This window comes from Magallana gigas, chromosome 9 (assembly GCF_963853765.1).
Source record: "Magallana gigas chromosome 9, xbMagGiga1.1, whole genome shotgun sequence".
Taxonomy (NCBI): Eukaryota; Metazoa; Mollusca; class Bivalvia; order Ostreida; family Ostreidae; genus Magallana; species Magallana gigas.
In genome coordinates, this window is record NC_088861.1 from 15,783,642 (window position 1) to 15,805,422 (window position 21,781).

General features: G+C 33.0%; 1 protein-coding gene and 3 long non-coding RNA genes across 4 annotated transcripts in view; 3 read left to right on the forward strand and 1 right to left on the reverse strand.

Moving 5' to 3' along the window:
• Positions 1 to 1,646: 1,646 nt before the first annotated feature.
• On the reverse strand, positions 1,647 to 3,151 carry LOC117691657 (uncharacterized). The gene is made up of 2 exons (XR_010709037.1): positions 2,862 to 3,151; positions 1,647 to 2,778 (listed from the first exon to the last, which is right to left on the reverse strand). It is a non-coding gene; the product is annotated as an uncharacterized lncRNA (long non-coding RNA).
• Positions 3,152 to 3,298: 147 nt separating this feature from the next.
• Positions 3,299 to 21,781, forward strand: part of LOC105331197 (uncharacterized) — a 45,934-nt gene continuing 27,451 nt past the window's right edge. Inside the window, exon 1 of the mRNA XM_066070580.1 lies at positions 3,299 to 3,834. Coding sequence (XP_065926652.1) covers positions 3,765 to 3,834 — 70 coding nt within the window. The 5' untranslated portion in view covers positions 3,299 to 3,764. The remainder of the gene's footprint in view (positions 3,835 to 21,781) is intronic.
• Positions 8,300 to 13,827, forward strand: LOC105333905 (uncharacterized). Its single transcript, XR_010709036.1, has 5 exons — positions 8,300 to 8,502; positions 8,692 to 9,039; positions 9,982 to 10,104; positions 12,389 to 12,491; positions 12,795 to 13,827. It is a non-coding gene; the product is annotated as an uncharacterized lncRNA (long non-coding RNA).
• LOC109619546 (uncharacterized) lies at positions 18,734 to 21,699 on the forward strand. Its single transcript, XR_002200288.3, has 3 exons — positions 18,734 to 19,336; positions 19,550 to 19,660; positions 21,154 to 21,699. It is a non-coding gene; the product is annotated as an uncharacterized lncRNA (long non-coding RNA).

Sequence of the window (21,781 nt, forward strand, 5' to 3'; positions counted from 1 at the left end):
TGTTTGTCTTGGTATATTTGGGCCATTCTCTCAGTTTGGGCCAATATGAGCAGTGTAGCTTTTTAGAACAACAAACATCTTTGACAAAAATTTAAATGCAATAACAAAGTTGAATCAAAAAATGATGAAAAAAATCAGGACAATTCTCGTGATGTTAAAAACTTTATGTAACGGGAAAGAAAATGTGTAACGGAAAAGACACTGCCTTTGCTTACTGTGTAGTGACTGGGCAACACTCACTAACAAATGGTTACATATCAAGTGCTGCAGTAATCTTTGACCAAATGTACGGCCGAATTTGTACATAACGTTTGTCACATGTTCCGGTTCCGGAACAAACATTTGAACTTGTTCATAATCATACCAGATTATGTCTTCCAACATTGGCCAAAAGAAGCGATTGATACCTACTTTATGCATCGCCTTCATTTCAACTGAGTCATGGCTCCGATTTCACAAAAAAAATTAAGTGTTTACCTAAGTTTAATCTCAAATCCTGAAAATTTACTCAGCTGAGATTTTTCTCAAATTGCATTTCACAAATCAAACTTAGTCATTTCTCAGCTGAGTCAAATTTTTTACTTAGCTGAGTCAAGAATTTTCAATGTCACAAGTGGCCCCCTATAACTTCTCTTCTTTTTTTTTTAATTTATTCTCAATAAAAACAAATGCTGCTTATGTTTTCAACAGAGGAAAATCGGATTAAATGAACAAAAGTCATAAAATGTTAATAAGTTATGAAATGTACACCTTGTTATGCTAAGTATAGATGACATATCTACATGATCTTTTTGGTCTATGTCTTGAATACTGCCTGGATACAGCATGTTATTTTATACTACTACACACCACTTTCCAATAATATCTACGTCAGCGTTGCCATGAGTAAGAAGATACATCTGTATGTCATGTAACTCATTTTCCTCTTGATCTGGTACATATGCTTGAGAAACATCTTGCTGTAATGCAATGGATTGTAAAGGGGGCAAAATGAAAGTAGCATCTTTTGCATTAAAACAAGAAGAATCCAAAGTTTTTATGCAGAAACAGAATGGATGTCGGGTTTTCACTGCATTTGGGTTCATTGTTGAGCGGTGACTGATAACTTGATTAATCATCATTGTGCCTGGATATTTTGTCCGTATCAAGAATAGTATCATCTGTGATCAATAAAAGATTCACAGCAAAATCGGCCTTTTTCAATGCAAGATAAAACTCGTTTGCATCAGCAATATCATTACCGTGTGAAACAAGCTTATCTGCCGTGCGCTTTATAAAGCCCCTCCCCCCTCCCCCTCCCCCCAACACCGTCAGGTGCTCCCTTGCCATGGCCTGCCTCTGAAAATTCCAGGTAACTGTTTCAAACCCATAAGTATTGTGCATTACCTTCTTCATAAGGAAAAAATTCTTCCTTGACCGGTACTGGGTTATAGGGCCATCTGATAAAAAGTGAACTGTCTATGTCTGAGCTAGTATCTTTCAATTTGCTCAAAATTGGAGACAAATGCTCCCAAATCGCCCCAGGATCGTGTCTAGTATTTCCAGAAATCGTACAAAAAGCTTCAGGATTAGATTAAGTATTCTTTTTGTAAAAAGGGTAACTGGTAAATGATTTTCCACTGTAAATCTGACAACTTAAAAAATAATCCCCATGTTGATTTATTGAAAGATGTAACATACCAAATTACAATGGCTGCAATTTAAAATTGCCCACCAGTTTTCTCCCGTTTTTTATAACGTTGTTTTTCTTTGCTCAGGTACTGGGCATATTTTGCAGGATCGTTTTTCATCCCCCCCCCCCCGGTACTTTTGCATTCTCTCTGCTGCTGACATGCCCATGTTTTAACAGTTACAATTTCAATTTGTCCTGTTCCTGAAGATATTCGCTGGCGTTTTTTCTAACCACCTTCTTCCAATTAATGATTTTAGAGATACTCCTGATTGTAATCACAAAAAGATATCTGGTTGCGCAGATCTTCTTCAAATGGTAAAAGTTCTGCCTCTTGACTCTGAATTAGACGTTTTAAAAATTCTTCGACATTTCCTAAATAATAAAACAATATTATGTAAAAGGTAAAACTTGTAAAATGTATACTTGAAGTTTATTCAGTCTCTACTGTTACGAACTAGTCTCTACCGTTATTCTCATAGGTGTAATGGTAAAGACTGCAACGGTAAGGAAAATAAGTTAAAAAAATCGGTTTGCCATATAACCTTGCCAGATAATCACTATCATAATTAAACCATGGAATGAAATTTGTTTAATCTTTACATTAAAAAAAATTGAATTCCATACACTAGATTTTAAATTAATTATAACATGTAAACGGTCAAGGCTTTTGATTTGTTCTTTTGATTACTTACATGTTAATTTTTCCTCTTTCGACCTTCGTTCTTCTCTTCTTGACCTTCCTTTTAAATTCAAGCGCGTCCACAACTTTGAGTCAATTATATTTTAAGATTTAGATTTTCAAAACGAAAATAAGTAGCCCAAACCAAAAACGGAACGGTATGGACATAATATAAAAGACAGAATAGGCCTAAAGTTTAAGTTTGGAAGTCCACTGGACATTTTACCGTTAAGGAAATTCAGATACTGGACAATTAATTAGGTCATGAATAATAATTACAAATTATATATACCTTATCGTCTTCGTTTCATTTTCATATATACCTTCAGTTTAATGAAAGTCACCTCAATCCTATAGTGAAGAAACCCCGGATATATAGGTTTGCGTTTTTCATTAATACGCATGTAACAATCAATGTCTACTTTTGCTGAAAAAAAGAATTAAAAATCTTTCAGAGATCTTACAAATCAACAGAGTTGTGAAATATTTTTGATGAATTTTTTTTCTTACTCTTCATTTTTGGGAGTTGATTTTAATCAACTCTCCTATGCAGTTACTTTGGCAAACCGAACGTGAAACAGTGTTTGGACTTACGCGCAAATCATCACCGCTGACAAGACTTCTGAAAATAATAGATAAATTTGGTGTACTGTATGCTGTACCATTAGTTTTCAAGGAAACGTATTTATAAATACCTTGAAAAAATATCAGAGTTTTTGTAGTTGTATGTATTCCTACGCCAGAGTTCAATATAGTCTCGTTCAACCAGACGCTCGGTTGTATCCGTATATCTCCGACAAGCAGTGAGTTTCTCTTTGTAGTCGGAGATTAACGGAGACAACCGAGCGTCTGGTTGAACGAGACAAGAGTTCAATAATGCGTGGATCCAGACGCGTACAATTTTTAGAAACATTTCGATTACTGATACAGAGTTTGATGGATTTAATTTTATCTTTAAATATTACACAACATGATTCATATAACGTTTTCTAGAAATTCTTGTCGTAAAAGTTCGAGAATTCATACTATAAAAATGTGCGTTATTCAAATACAGATTAGAAACTACTTGCCATGCAAAATCATATATCGTTGATTTTAAAATTGATAATAATCGATCAAATCAACTCCCGACAGTTCTTCAGTACTTTGATTTAAACAGTTTTCCCTCTGTGACTAAACACTGCTTACTCAGTTGCTAGCAGTGTTTGGCCAATGCAATGATATTATGATATAAGTAGTCCCGCCTCTGCCTTTTTTTTGTGTAATTTTCTAGGACCTAGGTCATATCCGGCCTTACATAAATCATCATCATCGTCATATAAAAGCTGTAAGCCGATTGCTTAGGAGAATGCGATAATTTGTTTCAATAAGTTAAGACATTTGTGTATTGGGATCACTCTGCTTTCAGAAAAAATGTTGAAAACACTGGTTTTTATTTCATCCTTTTTCCGCTGTTTTCATCCCGGGATGCCGCAAAGTAATGGTGAGTCATTAATTTTCTGGAAAGGTTTGGAGGGGGGGGGGGGGGGGGGTAAGTATGGTGTGCTGATAAAATGCATGATATTAACTGAATCATTTATTTATACCGATTTTTACCAAAAAAAAATACATGTGCCCGGTCTCAGTTGAATGAGTCTTGCGTCCTTTCCAATGACCATTTGGAGTAATGCATGCTTTTTGTATCATAATTTTAGTGATTATATTTTTAATTTTAGATAAACTCGGCATTGTATGTTTAAAGGGAAGTCGCATATATAAACAACTGATAATAATCACACATTACACTGAGAGAAAGAAAGAAATGAAAAAATGGAGAAAAAAAATTGCCCTGTTTTAAATGATGTCAATGTAAATTTTTATATAATGCTTACTATTAATTATGTAAAAATCCTCCTGATAATATTTACAAAGTGTTATTGACACATGGTTTTTTTAAACTGCAGATAGTAGTTCAAGTATTTTCGTTAATAAGATGTTTGTAAGTGATAAACACTGAACTTAAGGTCTAAGTGTTCACAAAGTATAATGTATTTGATATATGAAATAAGCACATTTATTTATCTTGTCGTCGGGATGACTGATTTCCATTTTAATTTCAAGTAGTTAAAAATGATGCATTGATCTTGACCTCTGGTTGCGACTCGAGACATTGGCATTTGCTTAATATCACAAACATATCCGGTTTAGTTGAATTTCGCTCAGAGCTTCTGGATTCTTTTAAGTTGCTAATGGAAATGAAATAACACTTATGGGAAGAGAAAAAATATATCAAAATAACTTTTCCTTTGATTGATTAATAAATGTATTTAAAACAATGTCGAGGACAAAATAAACACCAAATTTAAAGTAATCTTTTTGGTCAGCTCTGTTAATGTAAAACGATCGAAAGCATTGCGCTACATGGAATAAGATATATATATATATATATATATATATATATATATATATATATATATATATATATATATATATATATATATATATATATATATATAAAAGCACCGTGTTATTGATTTCCGAAATAGCAAGGCATGAATAAGCTTTACTTTTAGTATACTTCCGATAAATGTTCTTACGCATATATAAAAAAAACGTGATTTTAATCATTAAGTATGTACTAAATAGTGTTTTGTTTTCATGGCAAACGGATAAGAGTAACGTTTTCAGTAATCTACATGTAATTAAAGATATAATTGAGGTTGTTTTTGCATATATAGTAAATAAAGTAGTGCAATGCGGAATGCGTGCGCAAAAAGTAAAATTTGCCGTATGCCTCATATGGAAATGATTACAAATATTGCAGTTCATGTTAACCCCGCACAGAAAAATACCAATTTAATGGTTTGACGTATTGTCATGGGCAATTGTTTTCAATCGTTGTGTTCTTATTTTATCTGTGCTATTAATGAGAAGATATATCAGATCCAAAATGCTGAAAATTTCATATTATTTAATTTATTCTAATTATATCGGAAAACTGGCTTGTTATATTTCGCGTGACAAATTTTACATTTATTTATATTAGTTTTAGTGTCGTACTTTAAAGTGTTATAGCAATATACTGGTAAAATGTACACATATATTTTCAGAACACAACGCATTTTGCGCCATTATGAGCAGGTTGATCTTTTATTTTTAATTTAAACACTATAAAAAAGGAAGTGAAAGTGCAAGCTAAATAAATATTCGTAAATAATTGCATGTAACAAGAACGCTAACGCCCGTCTATTCCTACATTTTACATCCAAATATTTTGGAATTTCTGTCAGATATTCAAAATGAAAGTTATCTACTAAAAGTTAAATCAATTCTTAATTGATTTATATCACGAAATAAAATTTGTAGTAAAATAATTATTTTTTAAACGAAAGTTTTTCTTACGGGGGAAGAAGGGGGTCTAAAAAGTTTTTCATTGAAATCGGTCACTATGAGAAAGGAATATATTATTCAGCGCCCGATATGTGCATGAAACTTACACATGTTAATGTTAGATATGAAAGTAAATATTCGTTTAAATCCACATTTGTTTATTTTGTTTTGAAACGTTACAAAGCAGAATGCTTTTTTGGAATGGATTTTGGTCTGTAGACATGTTCCCCCGTGAAACAAAAACCATTTGGTATGAATATGCTAAATAACCACATTTATCTCATACGTGTGGTGTATATTACCCGTGTGATAAAACTTTGCTATATCAAACGGGTGATGCTTTATCAAATACTTCCGGTCCGAACTATTTTTGACACAACCCCTCGCTTCAACGTTTCAGTGACCTATTTCCTAAGATTTGCTAGTACTTTCAACATAACTATATCTACTACAAAAATTAATATAAAATTGATTTTGTCAAACATTTCAATTACAAATATGAAGAAAAACACATAACTGCGTAGCACAGGCGTCTGAACCGGGGGCTATTGTGAGTGGGGGGGGGGGGAGGGTTAGCCCGCCCCTCCTTTTTTTCAAAGTTATTCATAACCGTAACCACAAGACCCGTTTTTCTTGTTTGTCAAGATTTTTGATAAGTTTAGCCCACTTCTAACTTTCAATTTGCTTTGTGAAGTTTATAAAACTGCAAATTACGTTAACTATCAAGGAGTTCATCCTGACGACGCGATGAAAACAACGCTATGGTTTTGTTTATATACAAGAACTTACCGAAATAATGTTTCATAAGACTTATTCACTATTTTCAATTTCGAATCATAAGGCTAGCCTAGTGTTTGTTTTATTAAACATCAACAACTGTTCCTCATTCGAGTCAATTCAAACTAACGAGCATTCGCAACTTTGTGTATGTCAACAAACTTGATTATTCAAGTCTTCTAATCGGAATTTTCATTTAATCAAGTGAATAAACTCTAAGAAAAATTATTTAGAGGAATTATCTTAAGGTTTATTTCAGTGAAACTTTACATTAAAACAGTTAGATTTATCTCAGGAATGACGTACTAAATGGTATTGCGCAAGGTCACAATAGCCGCATAACACAACGTTGCATCATCGTTTTTAATCTTTGAAAAAAGAAAACAATTCGGGTCACATAAGGGACTGTCTCAAAAGCTTTATAATATAAATCAAATTGTATAAGATAAATAGAACATCTATAACTGTGTGATTTTATATTTGCTTTATCCAACTCGTTGAAATGGTTATATTCGCTCGGCAAGCCTCGCAAATATATACACCATTTCAACTCGTTGGATAAAGCAAACATAAAATCACACAATATAGATATCCTCTATATATTACCCCTGAGAAGGAATTTTTTTTGTTTGACCGGGGGAGGGGGTGTTTAAAAAATTTAAAAAACCGTTAGTTTCTATAATAAATTGACCTATTTACTTATATTTAATAAAAATATACATATATTTATATGTTTACATTATCAAAAATTAATGCGTGTGCAGTTAGTAAAATTTTCCGGATGCCTCATATGGACACAACTGTGATCGGCCGAAGCCGATCACAAAGATAAATCAAAGTACTGAAGAAGTACTGAAAGCGGGCTCTTTTGATGGGTCATTATGCATAATTTGTAGTAAAAACTGGCAATCTCTCTCTTTTCTCTCTCTCTCTCTTCCTCTCTCTCTCTCTCTCATGCTTTTGATGTCGGAAATGCGCCAGAGAGCGACTGGATTGTCTTGTTAGCGGCTATAACTAAAAATATGTCTGTCTTGTTGAAAAAAATCAACAGTTGCAATGCAATTTGAAACAATCGTTATAAAATCAACCCCCTTCCCCTTACTACTTCTATGTGCGGCCAAACACCAAATGAGTGCTTTGAAAAGAAGTTCAAGGAAATTCATGCGCATTTTACATGTGTCCAAAACGCAAAGTCTTGTTTAAAAAACACGTAATTAATAAGAAAGGGAAAAAATTCAACGCTAAATTTATTCGCAAACAAATAAAAACCGAAAGATTTGACAAAACATGGCTCTCTGTGTAAATATTTGGTAAAGCGGAAGCTTTTACTTTGACGCTGCTCGGTTTTTTGTTTATTTTTTGAAGTTGTGCTATTTATAGTTTCATTGGCGATTTGCCTGCCAGGACTCTGCTTTCAGCAAAGCCCGGCTAAAAACATGATGTATAGAATAACGTTTCACTTGTTTATACGCTATCCCCGTGTCTGGTAGATTTTCATAAATAACTTATCTGTCTGTGGAAAAAAGTTGTACTCGCTATACTGAAAAAGTCCGTAATTTCTCTATGACATGTCCGTATTATTAACCCAGAGAAATTAATCAAAGTGAAACAAATTTCTAACGAAAAAAATCTTATATCTTTTAATTTATCATTTTAGATGTGTTCGACAATCATCGCTTTTAAATCCTCTAGCACTATCATCCGGACACTTCATATCGTTTGCAATGTGGATCTTTCAAATGGTGTTCTTCAATCAAACGCATTGTAATGGTCGTTTCTAATGGGTTCTTGTGACATTTTTACTCTAGTGCATAGTTTGCAGTTTTGTACTAAAAAGAACTTATGTTTACTGATATATGAAGCAAAAAGGTGATGGAAACTGGCAGTTTTGACAGCATTATATATTTTTATTAATTGATCTGAATCATCGGCTTACAGCCATCCTTCACTAATGAACAAATGAAATCTATAGATTTTAAAGAGATAAATGGTCGAATCAATACAGGTATTTAGATTAAATCCTCTTGTGAAGAAAAACTATGTAAAAAAATAAAAAGAAAAATTTTGATTTTTAAACTTGAAAAATAATTACAAAATAATGATTCATACATGTATATTAAAAATTCATATCTTTGAATTTAAGATTAGGAATTGACAACGCAACAAGCTAAAAACATGAATTTTTAATTTTCAGGTGATGGAGTAATTTTAAATTCCCGCTGTGATGGACAGATGGAGACCGGAAATATCTTTACTGTAAACTACACCGCAATTAACTCACATTGTAACTGTACAATAACTCCAAGATTTAATGGAAGTTTAAGCTTTGAAACAGGTACCATAAAAGAAAAATGTTCTACAGAAATTGCCATACATAGATTGCAGCAGTCGGAATTTGATACCTTGATCACAATACCATGTAACGCAGCGGAACAAAAGCTATTTGTTATTGTAACACAAGACAGTGTGTTTTATATAACATCCAGATCGGCCAATACTTTTATTGATCCAGAGCTATTTTCTCAATATATCATATTTGAAGGTATACCACTTTTTATTAATTTTAAAACATTGTATATTTATTGCATGATGGCTATGAAGATTTATTTCACCAGAAAAAAATCATATTTCACAAGGGCAACGCCCGAATGAAAAATAATCTTTCTAGGAGAATAAATCTTCATATCTCATAAACGTTCGTGCAATTAATTGTTTAGGAAACCGAATGACATGTAATAATATAGAATACATCGGGTTTGAATTGTTTTCCAGATCTTGTAATCTTTAAGTGAATGTTACTGGCTTTTTTCTATGTTAGTTTTCTTTATACAAAAAGGATTTGAAATGTTGATATAATCCAATTTTTTTTAAATAAATTGTTTAATGATATAACTTGCTTACACTCGAGATTTTTAATGAAAATGGAATGATAATTCACGTGGCTTTCGAAGGGGTGGAATATGATGAAAAATATGACGATGACAGGGAAATATGAAGTTTTATTGCCCTGGAAAATGATTTTCTAGAGCTGATCAGATATCGCGTTACATAGAATGATTATGGTGAGCTATAATATATTTTCTGTACGTTTTAAATCATCCTAAGGGAACATTACCGAAAAAGCACACACACAAATTTTTAAAGTGTGCTTTTTGCTTTTTATTCCATTCATTTTTGTTTTGCTGTGAATTATAAATTATCGTCTTCTGATCATTTTTGTACAGAAACCGTTCGTTAAAACAATGATTTTAGATGTTCTACATTAGCCGCTTTTTCCTTTTCCCCTAGAGATCTACACCCGACCTGCAAACTCTTTTAAAAAAGCAAACGACATTGTATTTCAGATTATAGATACATTATGTTGTCGACCCCACAATAAAAAGTTGTATTTTTTGAATAAATGAGTCACTCGCCTCACTTGATAATTTAACAACCTAGATAAATATAATATCTGTTTTTTTAAAGGTTTTTTTTTCTCTTGTAGGCAGAGAACCCATACCTTCAGATACATCCAGTGGAAGTATAAGTGTAGTATGTGGAAGTCCCCTTGGAGAAGAGTCAACAATAACAACAACTTGTACTAGTGATCTCAAAGATGACGTGTCTGGTAATTATGACCCTGCAAACGAAGTTTAGTGGGGTATATTGGAATCAGCCAGACCGTCTGTCTGTCTAACCGTTTGTTTGTAGACACATATTTTTTCCGTATAAACTTTATAACTACTGCATGGAATACTCTGTACATATGTTGAACATCATCTAAAAATGTGCACCTGCTACTTTTAACAAGAAAAAAGCTGTCAATGTGACAGCAAATCGGGTTTTCGTTTGTGTGAACAGTATTCAAAATTCATTTGCCATCCCTGAATTGATAACCACAACCCATCCAGAGAAATTGGGTACCCTATATGCAATAATCTGCGCGAAAATGACGAAGTTCAACAGCTGGTATTTTTTTCAAAAATTATCAAAAACAAAAAAAAAACAAGTAATATGCACAGCTCTGATATATGTATAATTGATTTGCAAAACAACAACTTCCTATCTTGAAAGTCGTTCAAACCAAAGACGCTCTTCAGATTTTTAAATCTACAAAATAAGTCTATATCTGTGCAGTTCGACAGCTGTTCTACGTGATTAAAAAGACATTGTCCTGTTCTTGTATGCATACTTTTCAAACAAAATGACATGTAGGACTTCATATTTATTGCTTTTATATCTTTTGGTAACAAATTTGGCCGCCAGTTTCAAGCAGAAACAAGCCAGATAAGAAATGTTTACATTTTTATCCTCAAAAGTACAAGATGGCCGCACATCCCCCTTTATAACATTAGACATGATTTAATGATTTTATGGCAGTTTTTAACTTGCATATCCTCTATATTGTACATTTGTTGAAACGTAAGGGAGATAGCCGTTACAAAAACACCAAATATATGTCCCAAATATATAAGTAATGTATTCTATCAACTCACAATGCAAAATATTTGTTTGCAAATGATAAATTCTCAGGATCTAATAGGGAACATCAAAGAAAATTGTGACTAACTTTTGTCCAAAGAGGGCCATATTTGAGTAATGGTTTAAATAGAGCATTTGTTTAGCGTGTAAAAAGGACAGTGGTTTGTTGGTTTTGCTGTTTCATATAAACCAAAAGTTTGAACGTGATAAAGAAATGAATAACATAATGAAAGAAATGATTTTTGCAAGTTGATGCTTAGAATTTGTTTAAACTACACTGTATGTAGGTTAATGAATTGACGAAGTGACACTATAGGACAAAAATGTACATGTAAATAAATTTCAGAACCTTTTTTGTGATTGTACTAGTGTATTGAAAATTTTGAAAATATTTGAAATATAACGTTCTCCTTTTTACAATTAAATAATGGAAGTATGCAAATTCTGATAATGTTTTTTGACTTTATCCAAGAACATCAGAATCTTACGTGATTAATAAAGTTGCATTTAAAAGAATGAGGGAAATTATGAAAAGCCTACTTGCCTCTGTCAAGAGACTCAGATTAAAAACATATTCAAGGTTTTATACACATAGGAGCCTCGCATGGCTTTTTCATCAACTGCAAGGGGAGGGGTTATTGTCACTGTGTTATTTGTTTCTCTGAAAGAAAAAAAACCCATTCAGTACAGAAGTCTGTAAAATGCACTGCGTATCTATTCACAGTGAAGTTCTGAATTGACAAACCTTTATGAATCAATTATTTTATTGTTTTGAATTACAATGTATAAGAAAATTCCCATTTGCCCCATTTGAAATTAGCCTTGCGAGGTTATCAGTCTCTTTAGCACAGCTTTTGTTATATATTATTTTCAAAACGTTTAAAACATTTTGATAGAAAATATATCTTTGTCAAGAAAATAAGATATTTTGTCAATAAAACAATTCTGATTGAATAACTCATATCCTAGAGTTAGAAGTCGTAGAATTGAAGTTAAAGAATTCTTCATTATTAATTGACTAAGAATCATATTGATAAATGATTATTTATGGAAGGAGTCTTTTCTGGTTTTCTATCATACAACTTGGCATAGAAAAAGTAATCAATGTTTCGAATCTAACAAGGACTGTATTTTTGGCGGAATATTGGCCTAGGAAAATATCACATGTTTCGCAATTCAGAAGTGCTGCAGATTAATGAGTCTGTTTTAGCAGACCTTTAAGGTAGTGACCTTGACCTGACCTTTATGCGAAAACAAAAAGGACAAACTTGATTTAACTGTGATTATCATTTGGTAATCTTATTCATTTGACTGTGTCAAAATTTCATGAATTTCTTATTATAAGAAGTATGTTTGATAACGAGAAGACTCCTTCCTTAAACTTATAAGTTTAATTAAGTTTAACACGTTTTATTTTTTTCACAATATAGGCAAGGCATTTTTATCCTTACAAATTCCTTTGGCTATATTTGTGGTAATTTCCATTGTTTCTACAATAATGCATATGTACTCCTATATCCACTTCAAATCGAGGTAATTTTTTTTATTCCGTCTTTAGTTTGCAATTTACATGCATTTTATCATCTGATTTTCAATAACAAGAATGTATCCAGTAAACACAAAAGCTGCTTAACAGCGATATCATAAATTTGGATTACATTAATAAGACGATCTAAAATAAAGAGTAAACTAAAGGTTATATATTTAACGTGATTTTAAAAAAATAATAGAATAACTATTACTTAATAAATTTATATTACTACATCTACTTCTAATGCTACTGCTAATACTACTTCTGCATGTATTTTGTTAAAATAAAACCATTATTTTTGTCAGGAAAAAATGTGGATCAAAAACTACAAACGTACAAATAAGTCCTCGAAGTGGAACTGAAGCAACAGCTGAAACCTACACTGAACTTGGAAATACGGTATCCGAAAACCAGTACGATTCCGTCGCCGGCCAGGATAACTACACACACATGAATGTTTAATACACCTTGTTTGACTCGATCTGCTTTTATTGTGTGCCTGTATATATTGTTTGTCTCTAATGTAGCATTTAGGTTTGTCAAGCTAAAAGAAAGCATAGATTTTTTATCTAAAAGTTTTGTTATCACTACCCTATGCAAACTTTGTGATGATACCTTTATTTTCTTTGATTCGGACTATAAAATTAAACAAATAAGTTTTACAAAATATCTGTCTTTTTAAAAGGAAGGGAATTAAAAAAAAAGATGCAGTGGAAAAAATGCGTACTAATATATTAATATATAGGCGGTTATACTTTACATTTTGATGTATAACGGAATTCGGTTGCCCAAAGAAAGCCGTAGCTGTTATGTACACAAAAAATAATCAAAATGTGTAAAAATAAAAAATAAGGCACAATTTAAAAACTCAAAAAGAATGTCATTGTGTCGGGATGTTACATACGGGGTATTGGTAATTAATATAAACGACTGAAATGAAAATTCCAAACATGAAAAGAATTAATCCATTCTATAAAGATGCAATCTGCGTGTTTTTGTGAAACAATACATGTGCCAGTATTTTTGTTATTTAAATACATCTCTTATTAATACCAGGTTTATATTTTTGAGATGTCCTTTCTGTTATCTTTTGTCTTTGGCGTTACAATTTCTTATTTTATTAATTATATTAAGTTCATAAATCCCGTTATATGGGGAAGTAGTCTATGTTGTTGCCGTTATAACCTAGGTGGGTTTTTTTTGGAAATTGTATAAAATAACCTATATGTAATTTTTTATGTCTTTTGTGTTACATGTATGTATTTATCCTTGGTGTAACTAATTCATTATTTTTTTCTATTTCGAATTTTCAATAAATCTACTTAACTTACAACAATATTCTTTCGTTTTCAAATGAAAAGGTTTGTTTGCAAAATTGGTACTTTTAGCGAAGGAAAATGATTAATTTTTCGGGGTATATATAAAAGGATTATCAAATGTTACAGTACGTTTGCATTTCTGTTATGGTCCCAATCGTTTTATATTGGCAGCATTATTTTTGTTAAGGTTTTAAAATAAAACCTGCAATTTTCGTCATTTACAATTTTTCTGGCACTTTTGAGTAACGCAAAGGATATTAAATGTCGGCTTCACGCACAGAAGATATTGTTTATGCAACTGATGTTTGCTAAATAAAAAGCTTTCAAAAAGTTAAAAGTTGGCATTTTGTCTCTGAATGTTGCTGGTGGTCCATCCATTGCACCAAATTTGAATATAACTCCTTTCCCGGAGCAATTAACTTTTCTAGAGATATCTGACTTAACTTTAAAGAACTATTTGCTTACAAAGCTTGGCCAAATACTAGTCAACAGTGGTCTGTGGTGATGTAAGAGCTTTTCTACTGCAATGATTGAAGAGATACTTGGCTTAAGGGTCGATGCGCTGGAGAAAATTTCTGAGTGTGTCAAGTGGATAGCTTATCACTTGTGGCATACAATCTTCTGTAATTGGGCGCCTCCTGGTTTTCTAGTCCGCTCTGCCAATTATTCTACTTTGTTTCATGGGAAAGAAACACATATTCAACTTCCTTGTCGTCATGCAAGAAGATTAAAGACTTTGGAGTTAACAGCTGATGGAATTCCAATCTCCTGGACACGAAATGTAGGGATATATTAAAACAAACAAGCTATCAACACTGTGCCGGATAATTATGCCAGTGCCAAGGTGGCATTTTACACCCATCTAAGCTGCATGAATCGAAAAATAAATATGCCAGATGATAGATTATTGCTTAAGGAGTTTACAACCACCTCTGTTATTCACGTAACCCACCTGTCAGGTGAGATATTAATCTTTCAACATTCCTACAGGAAAAAAAAATTCCCATAGGATAACAATATTCCTACAGAAAATTTGATTTTTCCAACCGGAATACAAAAACTTATTTTAATTCCGTAGGGTTTGGTAAAATCCTATAGGAGATATTAGTTTCCTCTAAGAAAACTGCTTGTCTGAATCAAATTCCTTCAGGAAATACTATTCTCCTACAGAAAATATAATTCCTCTAGGATTTTTAGAAAATCCCATAGGATTGTCAATATTTCCTGTAGGAGAATCATTCCTCCTATGGGACCTTTCCATCTTATCCTTTCTACTCTGCTGTTCACAGACGACTCTCCTAGACTCTACAGCACAGCTGTTTATATAACCATGGAGTAGTCCACTCCAAGGGTAGTCAGGTTATTTCATTTCCACCCAAATCTAATTCATCACAACGTTTATTGTAATAAGGCATGATCATTACATAAATATCTCACCTGTCAGGTGAAACACACTAAAAACAAAAGTGGTTATTCACTTTCTAGACAAAGTTCTATCATATTGTATGTATGAATATTTCCGAAACTGCCTCTTAAGCGCGTGCAAAAATGCCACCTTGGCACTTGCATAATTATCCGGCACAGTGTTTATCATAGAATGACAGGATATGTGTTAGATAACAAGTATTGAAAAATTTGGCAACAAGTGAAAAGCTGTCAATGTGACAGCAAACCGGGTTTTCTTTTATGTAAACTGTATCCATAATCCATGTCAACCCTTATCCAGTGGAATGGAGTACCCTAGATGTATATGCAACATTTTGCCAAAAATGACTAAGACTAGTTCAAAAGCTAGTATTTTTTTCATAAATTATCGGAAATCAAAATCCTAGCAATATGCACACCTCTAATATATGTACAATTGATCTGCAAAAGAACAACTTCCTATCTTGAGAACTGTAGGAGGAGTTATCCGTACAATGAGGGTACCCTATATGCAACATTTTGCCAAAAAATGACGAAGTTCAAAGCTGGTATTTTTTTCATAAATTATCGGAAATTAAAATCCTAGCAATATGCACACTTCTGATATATGTACAATTGATCTGCAAAAGAACAACTTCCTATCTTGAGAACTGTAGGAGGAGTTATCCGTACAATGAGGGTTCCCTATACGCAATATTTTGCCAAAAAATGACTAAGTTCAAAAGCTGGTATTTTTTCGATAAATTATCGGAAATCAAAATCCTAGCAATATGCACACCTCTAATATATGTACAATTAATCTGCAAAAGAACAACTTCCTATCTTGAGAACTGTAGGAGGAGTTATCCGTACAATGAGGGTACCCTATATGCAACATTTTGCCAAAAAATGACTAAGTTCAAAAGCTGGTATTTTTTCGATAAATTATCGGAAATCAAAATCCTAGCAATATGCACACCTCTGATATATGTACAATTGATCGGCAAAAGAACAACTTCCTATCTTGAGAACTGTAGGAGGAGTTAACCGTACAATGAGGGTTCCCTATATGCAACATTTTGCCAAAAAATGACGAAGTTCAAAAGCTGGTATTTTTTCGATAAATTATCGGAAATTAAAATCCTAGCAATATGCACACTTCTGATATATGTACAATTGATCTGCAAAAGAACAACTTCCTATCTTGAGAACTGTAGGAGGAGTTATCCGTACAATGAGGGTTCCCTATACGCAATATTTTGCCAAAAAATGACTAAGTTCAAAAGCTGCTATTTTTTCGATAAATCATCGGAAATCAAAATCCTAGCAATATGCACACCTCTGATATATGTACAATTGATCTGCAAAAGAACAACTTCCTATCTTGAAAACTGTAGGAGGAGTTACCCGTACAATGAGGGTACCCTTTTTGCAGCCGCCCGCCCGCCATTTTCACCATTTTAATAACCGGATTTTTCCGTTGGAAAACCCGGTTAAAAATCATCCGGTGACACTGCTTTTTCAAATTTTGTTGTGTTGGTTTTGGTCATTTCGGAAATTGCTCTCTTTAGGTTTCACAGCTAGAACCCCGTTGGCGTGTTCAAAAGCTTTGTCGTGGACTATATGTATATCAATTCCTTTGTCACTGGGAAGGCAATTGATGGCAGAAATGATACCTAAATTTTATTGATGTAGATATCAAGATTTTCGTTTGACTAACCAGAAGCGCTGATACTAGTATTTCATCTGAATAATAAATATTAAATGATATTGCAAAGAACCATAGTTGAACATTAACAAGAGACAGCAAAAACAAAATGGTTAACGTGGTATCTAATAAACCGTATTGAAGATGAGCGGTTTTCAATATGATCGATGATTTAGCTACTGGAGAAGTGAAATATTCATCGAGCACATGAATTTCATAAACCCCTCTACCAAAGTCGTAAAATTGAAAATAAAATTTTTATTACTCCTATATATATTTCAGGAGGCCCAAATGCATGCTTATGATGTTTCTGAAGAACTCTACACTAATTGTGAAATTCATGGTCCTAAGGTCAGGGGTGCAACACTTTGTCCTATGGTGGGGTTATGATCGCCATATATTGAACAATGCATTACATGTACATCTTAGAAAAAACTTATCTACTCCCATATATATTGAAGAAAAACTAAATGAATGATTATGGTGTTCATGAAGTTCTGTATTCGTGGCCCCTTGTTTAGGACTTCAGGCCCCTGGGCATGGCCAATATGACCATATAGTGAACAAGTATACAATTTATAGTCTTTTCTAAAATTGTAACATTCATTGCCATGGGGTATGGGTTCAAATAACAGTCAGAGGAGTCTGGAATAAGAATTTTAACTATAAAATGAAGCTGAAATTCAAAAAATCCAAACATGAGACTCCCTGTCATGTCCATCTACGGGCGATGTTACTCAGCTGACCGTGAAAGCCTGTGCATTCTTGTGTAATCGAAGAGCTCATTTATTATGATAAAGTGCCTCTTAATATATAACACAGTATTTTGAACTATTTCATTAACCCCCTATTCTAATCATCACGAAAAAATGCATTGAAGATGAAAACTCAAATCATAAGGCAAACATTTCAGATTTATTACATAATTTACACTTGTAACAATAATACCTTCGAATCGTTGTTCTTCGACCTTTCTTTCTTTCTTATAGAATCTTTATAGAATCGTTATAAATGTGTTTGACTCGCTTCCATGTTAGGGCCTCTGGACTAAATCAGTTTAATTCGATATTAAATCAGGCCCCGAGGTTATAAAACTTTTTTGAGTACGATCTCGTACTCCAAATCGTACTCCGTGCTCCAAATCGTACTCCTACTCAAGATATCGAGGTTATAAAACTTTTTCATACTCCTACTCGTAATCCGACTGAGTACAAAACGGCAATTGTTCGAGTTAACTTTAGAGCGTGCTCAAAGTCGTACTCAAAACAAAAATGGCAGCCCACAGGAGAATTGCTGTACGCAGAATGATTCAAAATCGCCAGCTTCGACGCCCGCGGGTCTTTCGGGATAGGTCAAATCCACTTGAAGACCTTGAGGAGGAGGAAATCTTCAAAAGATATCGCTTTCGTCCTGAAACTATCCTATACCTCATTGGTCTTCTACCTGACCTGTCCCGACCCACACGGAGGAATTGCCCCCTGCCTCCTCTATTGCAAATTCTTTTGTGCCTGCGGTTTTTGGCCTCGGGTGCCATGCATCTCTTGATAGGAGATTCGCTCTCAATATCAAGGAGCTCTGCAGGCAGATGTATAAGAGAAGTTGCACTGCATATTGCAAATCTTCGTGGGCAACTTCTTAAGTTCCCAACAGGTGCAGCTGCCAATGAAGTAAAACGAGCTCTCTCATCAGTTGCAGGTTTGAAACTTACATGAAATGAAAAGCATTACATCTGTGAACATTGAAATAAACAAATAAAAAAATAACCAACCCCCCCCCCCAAAAAAAAAAAAAATTCAATAAAATACAACGCAAACAAATTATATTTGTAATCATTTCACTATCTTCATTTTTTATGCTATCATTTCCACACAACACACGTGAAAATGCACGGAGAATGATTTTCAAAATCAACAGTTTACATATAATAATTTATATAATTTTGTTTAAAGTTTTAGTTGGTATACAAAACTATTACCAACGTTCTTGATATTTTTCATTTCATTCTTTAAGTCGTTTAAATAGTTTAAGTTCATCATAAAATAAGATTCAGCAAACAACACTTCTTTCATTTATTCCATCAATCCTTTATACAATTACCAATCTAATTAAAACTAGATGTTAGATCTGCTCGCTTACTCGCTACACAAACTGATCTAACATCTGAATTTAATTAGATTGTACAATTACATGTATTTATTGTTGCACGTTAATTCTTTTCAACCTAAGTCAGATACATTTTAAATCACCATTAATTCATGTTGAACATTTATGCGTATATCTAGATATTATTTAATATACTGCAGGTTTTCCAAATGTTCTTGGGTGCATTGACGGCACTCAAATCAAAATAAAAAAGCCAAAGGAAAACGAAGCAGATTTCGTCAATAGGAAAGGGTATCACTCTTTAAATGTGCAGGTATTATAAAGTTTAAAGCGCATGATTTTATTAACATTACATGGTAAATAAAATGAAATACTTTGAAAGTAATTCTATATATGAATATTTCAAACACTGTTCCAGATGATTGCAATTTTACAAACAGCCATATATATGTTTTTAAAAAAGCAAAGCTAAGAGAGAGAGAGAGAGGAGCTATTTTGTTGAATATTGAACACTTCTTCATTTCAGATGTGCTGTGATGCCTCGTTGTGATTACGAGTTGCGTAGCTGGTCGGCCAGGATCGGTGCACGACAGCAGGATATTTCGGCAGTCGGGGCTGTGTGCACACTTTGAAAACGGTAAACATTACAACAATAGACCTAGAAGCTAGAATGATATTGGTAGACCAAAAATTGGAGAAATTAGTTTAAAAACGTTATTCTCTATTACACAGCCAAGAATTTAGGATATAAATACACACACATGTTAAAATTTACAAACTTAAAGTTAACTTTTGATCAGGGTTCAAATGTCATTTTAGCTAACCTGGCTTAAAACTTTTTAGCTCCAGTCATTGCCAATCTGTTTTTCTATTAGAATTAATTATACTCTTTCATTTAAATACACAATGACAATTTTCCACTGCTTCCAATTTCATAACCAAATTTTGTCCACTAAATTGTTAACAATATAAATACTTCAAATATTGACACCCAAGACAAACATATAGGTCCATAGAAAGGGTTTAAAGTTATGGGTTTTTAATATGAGGAAATTGTGTTTAAGTCATATCGGTATCAACATAAAGTCTCATGGGTAGCTTTATTTTATTTAGAAACTGTTTATCACTTTAAAAACTATTGAAATTGTCATCCTTAAATAATATGTTCCCTTCCTCCTTCTGACAAGACCTTGCAATCATATATTACCCACTAATCTACTTTTGTGTAATTTGTTTGAATTAAGAATCAAAATCTCAAACCATCTTTTTACGCCTTCAATTATCTTAAGAGGGAGTCTACGAGAAAACCATGCAGAAAGCTATTCATGTTAGGTTCTTCATTTTAGTTTCTTTTATCATAATTATCAATTTTGATATATTTTAAGCATTTCCTGTGAATTTGGTCAAAATCTGGTAATTGATATGGATTACAGCACCCCCTATGGTTGCCATTAGCAACAATTCAATAAAGATTAAAATAAAATGATAAATGCTATTGCTTCTGCACATCATGCATGGGTACTACTGGAGAGAGAGAGAGAGAGAGAGAGAGAGAGAGAGAGAGAGAGAGAGAGAGAGCAGTGGAATTGTTGAACTTGAGGGGTGAAGGGTTGGAAATTGATTACAGAGCTTAATGTAATCAGAACGTAATCATCAGAGTGTGCTATAATTGTCAGTCTAGCTATAGTCTACCGAGAGGAAAAAGTTTTCCATCTCTTATAGAAATTATCAAGTCTGCAATTTTAGGTAAATGTACAACTAGTATATACAACAGAGTTGATATTTATGCGTTTTAATATATGTATGATTCGTGAATTGTAAGTTTTTCAATAAGACATCTTTTCCTATGGATATAGGATTTCATTACAAAGAAGATGGAATACATGCATGTCTTCAGAAATAGGATCAGGATGTAACATAAATACATGCGTGTATAAAGAATCAATAATATCTTGGAAATACAATTATCTTTGACACAATTCAACATAATGCTGGTTGAGTTCTTGAATATTAGAAATGTGCAAGACTTCAAATTTGCTCAACTGTTGCTGAAAATAACATTAAAACTGATTTTATTTACTGGTATTCAATAAAGAATCATTTATTGAAGTCATTTTCTTTCTGTTGTAGGCCAACATGATGGATTACTTTTAGGGGATTCTGGGTACCCATGTAGGACCTTTTTAATGACTCCTTTTCTGTCACCATCAACACCAGCGGAGCAAAGATATAATCAATCCCTTTGCCGCACCCGTGTTCTTATTGAGCAGACCTTTGGGGTGCTAAAAAGGAGGTTTCAGTGCTTACACCATGAGATTCCTACAGAACCAAACCAGGTAATTACCTACATTGTTGCTTGTGCTGTGTTGCATAATCTTGGAATTCAGAGGGGAGATGTGATGCCAAATCCAGATGGCAATGTGGCACCTATAAATGATGATTTAGTTCTAAATCATGGAAGAAATGATGGATTAGCCATGCGACAGCATATTGTTAATGACTTTTTTTAAATAAAACTTTTTTACAAGTTTAACATATCCAATATCATGTGTTCATGTTCATGCATGAATATAAATTATTGTTCATTGTGAGTGTGTGAAGACCATATTGTTTATTGATTTTTTTCTTGTGAATTAAGACTATTGCCTACATTGAATTTTTGTGAAGACTATTGTCTATTGATTTTTGTTATTTATTTGTCAGTTAACCACATACTTTCGAATTCATTAAAAAAGTATGGTGGCTTGCATATTAAAAC